This window comes from Salarias fasciatus, chromosome 1 (genome assembly GCF_902148845.1).
Source record: "Salarias fasciatus chromosome 1, fSalaFa1.1, whole genome shotgun sequence".
In the NCBI taxonomy this organism is placed as follows: Eukaryota; Metazoa; Chordata; class Actinopteri; order Blenniiformes; family Blenniidae; genus Salarias; species Salarias fasciatus.
In genome coordinates, this window is record NC_043745.1 from 1,898,487 (window position 1) to 1,907,434 (window position 8,948).

The 8,948-nt window shown below is 51.3% G+C and overlaps 1 protein-coding gene across 3 annotated transcripts in view; it reads left to right on the forward strand.

Annotated features, from left to right (window-relative positions):
* phkb (phosphorylase kinase, beta) overlaps positions 1-8,948 on the forward strand; it is a 111,225-nt gene that overhangs the window by 83,574 nt on the left and 18,703 nt on the right. For all 3 annotated transcript variants that reach the window (XM_030088590.1, XM_030088580.1, XM_030088572.1), the window contains 4 exons: positions 3,488-3,571; positions 4,330-4,434; positions 5,306-5,388; positions 7,755-7,845. In XM_030088590.1, the coding sequence (XP_029944450.1) occupies positions 3,488-3,571; positions 4,330-4,434; positions 5,306-5,388; positions 7,755-7,845 (363 nt within the window). The remainder of the gene's footprint in view (positions 1-3,487; positions 3,572-4,329; positions 4,435-5,305; positions 5,389-7,754; positions 7,846-8,948) is intronic.

The window sequence follows — 8,948 nt, forward strand, 5'->3', positions numbered from 1 at the left end:
GAAGAGAGGAACTCCTTCCTCGCTCGTTTAGTAGCGCTCAAGTAAAATGCAAGTGTCTTCTCCCTGGTGGAGTCTGTGTGGAGCTGTGGCAGTGCTAGAAGCCAGTCTGTTCTGACTTTCTGGAAGATCCTGCTCAGTTGTTGCTCACTAAGCATCTGGCGGAGTAATGGCGGACAAAGCGAAACCTAACCAGCTGGAGCGCACATTACGTCATTCTTTTCAAATTCTCCCCAAAAAAACTCTGGTGCCGGACCGGCACTGTGACTTTCAAGTGACAGTTTAGCGCTGTTAGAGGTTCTGGTAATGAATATGTCAGGGCACATTGTACACATCATTAAAAATGTGGAACATATTTATGGTGGAAAATAAGTATTTTTAAGGTTGTAAAACTCCTTAATGCACCTTTAAATATCTAAGCATAATTAAAGATATGCTTACAGTGGAGTTTTTACAACCGTGACAAATATCCTTTTGCACTTCTGCTACTGTGGTTTTATGTTGTGTTGTTTTTATGTGTATGTGTATGTTGATGTAGCACTGTGCCCAAGAAAAATTTCCTACTGGGACAATAAAGCTATCTATCTATCTGTCTATCTGTCTATCTGTCTGTCTGTCTGTCTGTCTATCTGTCTATCTAATATACTACAGTACAACAAAATTGTCAAATTTCACCAAGACTAAAATTAAGACTAAAACTGAAACTAATTTCCACAGACTAAATTTTAACTAAAACAAAACTAATGAATGAATGTTCTTAGCTCCTGAGTGAGGCACATTGTTACCCTGAAGTTCAAAGGTCTCTCCATGTGACCTCCGGTCTAGAGCAGTCCTGAGTATCGTTCATCCTCCACCCTGTTTCTGTCCTCACAGTTGGTAGGTTTGCATGTTCTTCTCTCTGTTTGCTCTGAATTGTACATCATGTTGACCACCAGCTGCTTTGGTTTGGAGGTCTCTGGGGTGAGAGAGGAAGTGTTGGGGGTCAGGAGTCCACCTCAGCGCTGAAGGACATTCAGAAGGCTTAAAGGGAAGCCCGATCAATCGAAATCCAGTTGAGGATTGCATGTAATCAATTGAAATGGGGAAGTCATGCTGCGTGTCCGTGGTTCGATTCCTGCTGGCCATATCCTGAGCGTTTGGTCTCTGTCTGACGCTCCGGTTGAAAGGATAATGTCAGAGAGGCTGTTTTGCTGGTGATCTGTATGCTGTCAGAGCCTCTCAAATCCTTCCAGGGAGGATTTCCATCGGTAGCCATCGCCGGGGAGGGGGGCTTGACTGATAGCAGTGTTTTCCTTTCTATTTGTCCCGTTCTTATAACTGCTTCTCTGCATATTGTCTGTGTAAAGAGGCACGAACTGCTGTATTTCCAGTCACAGTCTGTGCTCCTTTTTATTTCAGCAGAAATGTGGGCATCCTGTAAAACTGCAGTATTTCAACAGAAGGCATCTTAAACCACAGCAGGCACATTAACAGGTACAAGCTGTTCCTTAAAGCCTCTTTATGCTAAAGCCTCGCAAACCGAAGGTCTGCCTGACACTCAGTACCCACCCACACCGTCATTTGGGGCTGTTTGTCACGGTGTTGAATGCCCGTCGGTATCTTTACCAGGAGTCTCTGTGTAAAGGTGAATCTCTTCATGTTTGTTGACTCTGACGGTCACATTTCTAACAGCTTCCCCGTGTTTACAGCTCCGGTCTGAGCTGCTATCAAACGGAGGATTAAAAGTTTTGTTGGAATGTTGTCGGCAAAGCGTTCCCCGTCCTCACGGGTTTGTAAAGCCAGCTCTGATGTGAGGTTTTCTCAGTCTGCGGAGGGTTCCACCTGTTTGTGTCTGCCGGCTGTGCCGGGGTCAGTGGAAATGCAGGGAAATGAAAGGGTGCTTTGATAGGCTGCCTGCATGTCGCCGCCGCTCATTGGTATTCTGAACACTGGGAGTGTTGGGTGCAGAGGTTCTTCCAACCTCTTTCAGCTTTTCTCCTGCAGGTGTCATCTGCGAGGGCAGCGGCTTACGAAAGCCCCGATTCCACAGTCAGCCCCCCTCCCTGTAAATGTACACGTTCATTAAAACAATCAGCCTTTTCTCTGCTCATTTTCAGTTATGTCTTTAAATCAGCTGCTTTTTTTTTTCCTTCTTTTCTTGACGTGCCTGGCCTGAGCTTTTCACAGCAGTGCAGTGTGGGAACACACGGGAGTGGCAGAGCACCACCTTATGGAGGGCAGTGGGTACTGCGGCTGAAGTCAGCAGCAGGGCGGACGGATGATGGACACGTTTCCTGCAGCAGCGCTGGAGCCTGTGGGCGGAGGACGCCGTGTCCACACAGAACAGGCTGCGGGGGGGGCGGGGTGTCTTCAGGGGAGCCAGTTCTGTTCATTTAACCAGATTCATCAGGAAACAGATGGTGTGCATGTATGTTCAAACACACACACACACACACACACAGTTTGACTGCAGTGGGCTTCACTCAGATCAATACCTCGTCTCTGCATGCTGAACTTGGTGAGTCGTGACGGTCGGCAGCAGCATCAGGCTTCCGGCAGCCTGTGGATCCTCATCGCCGCCATCTTTAAATGCATGTTGGAGACAGCTGAGGGAGAAGGTCACGACCTCTCCGGCCGTGCACTTTGATCTGATAAGCAGCTAATTACTGCTGCACTTCAAAGATGATTGAACACTGCGTTTCATTTTTTCCTTCTCATCATTACTGTCTGGTTGGACTGTGAAGCTCCTGACCTCAGCTGCCTCAGCCAAACTGCTGCTGGAGCTGAACTGCTCTCCCAAACCTTCCACTGCACACATGCTGCACTGACACGGACGTGTTGCGGCTCCTAAACGGGCTCTGTACCTGCGGTTGAGTCAGGACAGGCATGGGGCATGGGGCAGTCGGGACACGCTAAGTGGCTAACGCGGGGGCTAGCTGGGAGCTTGAATTCATTGTGCTGAGGACTGTTCTTGCTGCCGCGGTGGTAAGGGTGCTCACGGGTGTGCTGGGCTCCACTAAGCACAGCGCTGATGGCAGCGGGGGGACCGTTCATTATCACCACGTCTCGTAACTTCACTCCCAGATGCCATCCCTGCCTGCTGCTGCCGTATGGAGCCGATTTCAGCTTATGAGCTGCAACAACAGCAAAAGTCTCAGTGGGACAGTCAGATACGAGCCTCACGCCTTCATTACGCCGCGGAGTGGAGCCAGGCAGCGTGACATTTCAAATCAAATATACTTTAAATCTCAGAGCGGCACTGATGCAGTCGCTGGGACTCACTCCGATAACCATGTTTTCATTTCTGCAATCACACCGTTTAGCAGGAAGGCTGCTTTTACCATCAGATATTTACTGATGTCCCTGTGTGTGTGTGTGTGTGTGTGTGTGTGTGTGTGTGTGTGTGTGTGTGTGTGTGTGTGTGTGTGTGTGTGTGTGTGTGTGTGTGTGTGTGTGTGTGTGTGTGTGTGTGTGTGTGTGTGTGTGTGTGTGTGTGTGTGTGCTTGTACAGGCGTACCGTTTCCTGGCCATCAATAAGAAGCTGGGTTTGAGTGGGCGTCCAGAGAGGCCGGTGGGCTGCATCGGCACCTGCAAGGTATTGAAACACACACATGTACACACTGGTCAGGGGCGAGGGAGGCGCACGAACCTCCCAGAGCGGCAGCACCGATACGACCACGTCTCCTCCAGAACACACGCACACGCACACACACACACACACACACACACACACACACACAGAAAATCTGTGTGTGTGTGTGTGTGTGTGTGTGTCAATGAATGCTGAATAGATTTTGCTCGTTCTCTCCACTTATTGCATTTTAATGTCCTAAGCTGCTGTCGGGCAGTGTGTGTGTGTGTGTGTGTGTGTGTGTGTGTGTGTGTGGCAGCAGCCTGTGTCGTGCTAATGTCTCTTTGCTGGTGTTTGTAGTTGTTTTTTTTATTTTTTAATCCCAAATTGCGGCCGGAGCCGAGGCTGAGGCAGCCTCCTCAAACAAAGACAAACAAATGAACGTCCCAACGCACCGCCGAGACAACGTTATAATGGAGCTTTTATGGCGAGGGCGGCAGAGCGCCAGAGGACATTACCATGGCCCGTGTGTGTGTGTGTGTGTGTGTGTGTGTGTGTGTGTGTGTGTGTGTGTGTGTGTGTGTCCTGAGCCCTGATTCCTCCTCCATCGGAGGATTGATGGCTTGTTTTGTGCCCTGCCCACCATAATGTATACATGGCTACTTGTGAGTCATCCGTCTGCTAATGCAATCTTTTGTGTGTGTGTGTGTGTGTGTGTGTGTGTGTGTGTGTGTGTGTGTGTGTGTGTGTGTGTGTGTGTGTGTGTGTGTGTGTGTGTCTAGATTTATCGTATCCTGGGAAAGACGGTGGTGTGCTACCCGATAGTGTTCGATCTGAGCGACTTCTACTTGTCGCAGGACGTGATGCTGCTGATCGATGACATTAAGGTGAGTGAGAGTCTGGTCCTGAAGCTCCACCCAGGCCTCCACCCTCACTCACACCTGACCGCAGCTCACAGACAACCCAGAGTCCGCTGAATGGGCCGAAACGACCCATTAAATATACACACAACTAATAATGCTGAATGGTTATCAAACCATCAGAGCGCCGAGTTTCTTGATCCAGTGACAGTTTGGGCTGCTGGAGATCTGAGGAACTGCTGTATGTCTATAACCATGTTAGCATTGCAGCTCACATTTTATTCTGTTTCATGACTTTGCTTAGAGTGTTGGATCCGTGTGATGTTGACAGCATGTTGTTTCCTGGCAGACGGTTTCATTAACAAGGCTGATGACGAGCAGCTAATCCTCATTTAAACTAATTCTGCTTTTGAAGGACGTGAATCAGCTGAAGCAACGACTCCATGTGCGCGCTGAGCCAGAGACCTGCCTCTGACTGATGGTTTCATTTACTGATGCAGCCACAGAGTGGTAGAAATATAGCTGGTAGATATTAAAAAGCCAGTGGGTGGGTTTGAGTCAACATATTGATATGCAGAGTAAATGACTGCTGCAGCAGCGCTAATGCAGTCTGGAGAGAGAGTCTGCAGCCCAGCTCTTTAAATCTGTCTTTTCAGTCTTTAATACCAGGTTCAGGACTCAAAGGGAGAAATAGTGGCTCTGTGTGTGACGGAAGAGATGGAGGTTCCGTCCAGCCTGTCCTCAGATCCCACCGGTCACTGCCGATCATTCATCAGAACGTTGATAGAAACACTCTGGGCTCTTTCTGCTGAGTCTGAATCAGAGTGGCGTGATGAGTGACAGTCTGAGAGAGGAGACCACGGTTAATGTGTGTGTGTGTGTCCGTGTGTGTGTGCAGAACGCCCTGCAGTTCATCAAGCAGTGCTGGAAGATGCCGGGCCGTCCTCTCTTCCTGGTCCTCATCCGTGAGGATAACATCAAGTAAGACACACACTCCATGGCTGTTCCGTCTGCTCCCCCCTCTGCTGGCCTCCTCCTCCTCCTCCTCTCCTCTCATCCTGCCTCAAAATGCCTCAAACTCCAGCCAGCCCTCTGCTGTCCGTCCCTCATGTCCCCCCCCCCGCTCCATCCGTCTCCATCACAGGAAGGTGTGACTGTTTGCTCTCTGATTGGGTGATAATGTCTCTCATTTGTATCGGTGCGGCGCTGCCGGCGGGCAGATCGCCGCAGTGCTGAGCGTCCGGCAGAACCCTGTGAGACATGTGCTGCAGACGTGAAGAGGAAGCAGCCGGTGGTGTGTAGCCGGTGGTGTGTAGCCGGTGGTGTGTAGCCGGTGGTGTGTAGCCGGTGGTGTGTAGCCGGTGGTGTGTAGCTGGTGGTGTGTAGCCGGTGGTGTGTAGCCGGTGGTGTGTAGCCGGTGGTGTGTAGCCGGTGGTGTGTAGCCGGTGGTGTGTAGCCGGTGGTGTGTAGCTGGTGGTGTGTAGCCGGTGGTGTGTAGCCGGTGGTGTGTAGCTGGTGGTGTGTAGCCGGTGGTGTGTAGCCGGTGGTGTGTAGCCGTGGTGTGTAGCCGGTGGTGTGTAGCCGGTGGTGTGTAGCCGGTGGTGTGTAGCCGGTGGTGTGTAGCCGGTACACCCGGTGGTGTGTAGCCGTGGTGTGTAGCCGGTGGTGTGTAGCCGGTGGTGTGTAGCCGGTGGTGTGTAGCCGGTGGCGTGTAGCCGGTGGCGTGTAGCCGGTGGTGTGTAGCCGGTGGTGTGTATGTGGGGTGTGTGTAGCTGGTGTGTAGCTGGCGGTGTGTATGTGGGGTGTGTGTAGCTGGTGTGTAGCTGGGTGGTGTGTATGTGGGGTGTGTATAGCTGGTGTGTAGCCGGTGGTGTGTATGTGGGGTGTGTGTAGCTGGTGTGTAGCTGGGTGGTGTGTATGTGGGGTGTGTATAGCTGGTGGTGTGTATGTGGGGTGTGTGTAGCTGGTGTGTAGCTGGGTGGTGTGTATGTGGGGTGTGTATAGCTGGTGTGTAGCCGGTGGTGTGTATGTGGGGTGTGTGTAGCTGGTGGTGTGTATGTGGGGTGTGTGTAGCTGGTGGTGTGTATGTGGGGTGTGTGTAGCTGGTGTGTAGCTGGGTGGTGTGTATGTGGGGTGTGTATAGCTGGTGTGTAGCCGGTGGTGTGTATGTGGGGTGTGTGTAGCTGGTGTGTAGCCGGGTGGTGTGTATGTGGGGTGTGTGTAGCTTGTGTGTAGCTGGCGGTGTGTATGTGGGGTGTGTGTAGCTGGTGTGTGTGTAGCTGGTGTGTAGCTGGCGGTGTGTATGTGGGGTGTGTGTAGCTGTTGTGTAGCCGGGTGGTGTGTATGTGGGGTGTGTGTAGCTTGTGTGTAGCTGGCGGTGTGTATGTGGGGCGTGTGTAGCTGGTGTGTAGCTGGCGGTGTGTATGTGGGATGTGTGTAGCTGGTGTGTAGCTGGCGGTGTGTATGTGGGCTGTGTGTAGCCGGGTGGTGTGTAGCCAGGTGGTGTGTATGTGGGGTGTGTGTAGCTGGTGTGTAGCCGGGTGGTGTGTAGCCAGGTGGTGTGTATGTGGGGTGTGTGTAGCTGGTGTGTAGCCGGGTGGTGTGTAGCCAGGTGGTGTGTATGTGGGGTGTGTGTTGCTGGTGTGTAGCTGGTGGTGTGTATGTGGGCTGTGTGTAGCTGGTGTGTAGCCGGGTGGTGTGTAGCCAGGTGTTGTGTATGTGGGGTGTGTGTAGCCGGGTGGTGTGTAGCCAGGTGGTGTGTATGTGGGGTGTGTGTCGCTGGTGTGTAGCCGGGTGGTGTGTATGTGGGGTGTGTGTAGCTGGTGTGTAGCCGGGTGGTGTGTATGTGGGGTGTGTGTAGCTGGTGTGTAGCCAGGTGGTGTGTATGTGGGGTGTGTGTAGCTGGTGTGTAGCTGGGTGGTGTGTATGTGGGGTGTGTGTAGCTGGTGTGTAGCTGGTGGTGTGTATGTGGGGTGTGTGTAGCTGGTGTGTAGCCGGGTGGTGTGTATGTGGGGTGTGTGTAGCTGGTGTGTAGCCGGGTGGTGTGTAGCCGGGTGGTGTGTATGTGGGGTGTGTGGCTGGTGGTGTGTATGTGGGGTGTGTGTAGCTGGTGTGTAGCCGGGTGGTGTGTAGCCAGGTGGGGTGTATGTGGGGTGTGTGTAGCTGGTGTGTAGCTGGCGGTGTGTATGTGGGGTGTGTGTCGCTGGCCGTGGATCAGGAGGCGGTCTGGTCGGAGCAGCAAGGCGCCTGGCTCAGCCTTCAGTCCTGGTTATTTCACACTTTGGTTCATACACACGAGTTTATGGGCGTGTTTGACGGAGGGACGATGTTCCCCTGTGTGCCACCAGGGGGAGCCGCTTCAACCCCGTGCTGGACATGCTGGCCTCCTTCAAGAAGGGAAGCATCGGAGGGGTCAAAGTTCACGTGGACAGACTGCAGGTTTGTGGATCCAGCTGTGCTTCCTGTCTGCATCAGGCTGACGTTCAGGACGCTCCTCTGGGCTGGGTGACAGAAAGGCTTCACAAGGGGGGGCTTCACCAGGATTTATTACAGCTGGAAGATCAAACTTCAGTTATTCACAGTAACAAACAACACAAAGTTACAGTATTTTTAATAAGTTACAGTATCTTCTCTTTCAAACACTTGAGAAAAAAGTCTCATTCAGGGTAATAATAACACATAATTTGTTCACGCTGATATTCTAACCCTTGTCAGTCCTGCTCAGAATGTGGAGGAAGGAATGTAGAACCTGGAGCAGACGATTTAGATCAACTATTCAGAGACTGTCTTCATTCCCAAGACATTAAAATAGATGTCATTTTGTTCAAAGCATGATTTCAAGTAGCAAGACAAGATCCAGAAAGACAAGATCCGACACGACAACAAAGATGTGACAAGACAACGAGCCTTTATTTATAATCAGCAGAAAGAGCTCATGAAATGTTAATGTGATGCTCTGTAATCTGGTAATCGTCTGATTTTCTTTCACCTAAAATCAAAATTCAAATTAATGTACACTTTTTCAAAAGTCCTGATATAAACAGGTTTTCCATCTTTGATGTGTTTAGTTTTTGGCTGATGCGCGGCTGAAGCAGTGTGTTTGAGTCAGAGGCCTGAAAGGCTCAGCTCCTCTCAGCTCCGTCACAGGAATCTAACTCCACAGAGGCTCCAGCGCACAGCTCAGCTTTACCTATCAAACCACTTCCTGTTCCAGCTCTCAGCCCTTCTCTCAGTGTTTCCCTGGTCTCACAGCAGGTGGACGGTGGAGTGGCATGGCGGAGCAGTGGTTTGCACCGCTGTGTCACAGCGGGAAGCTCCAGGTTTGAGTCTGAGTGTTTATGTTGAGTCGGTTTTCTCCAGAGCTGAACCAAATTCACGGTAGTTCAGGAGCAACGTGCACATGGTCCAGTCTGATCTGGAGCGGGCCGGACTGGAGGACTACAACTCTAAATCTCCGTTCACACAGAGACGGCTTTCAGTAACTGGAACTCAGAAACATAGCTGCACGTCTGAGTTCCAGTAGCTCCGCCCTGAACACAGTC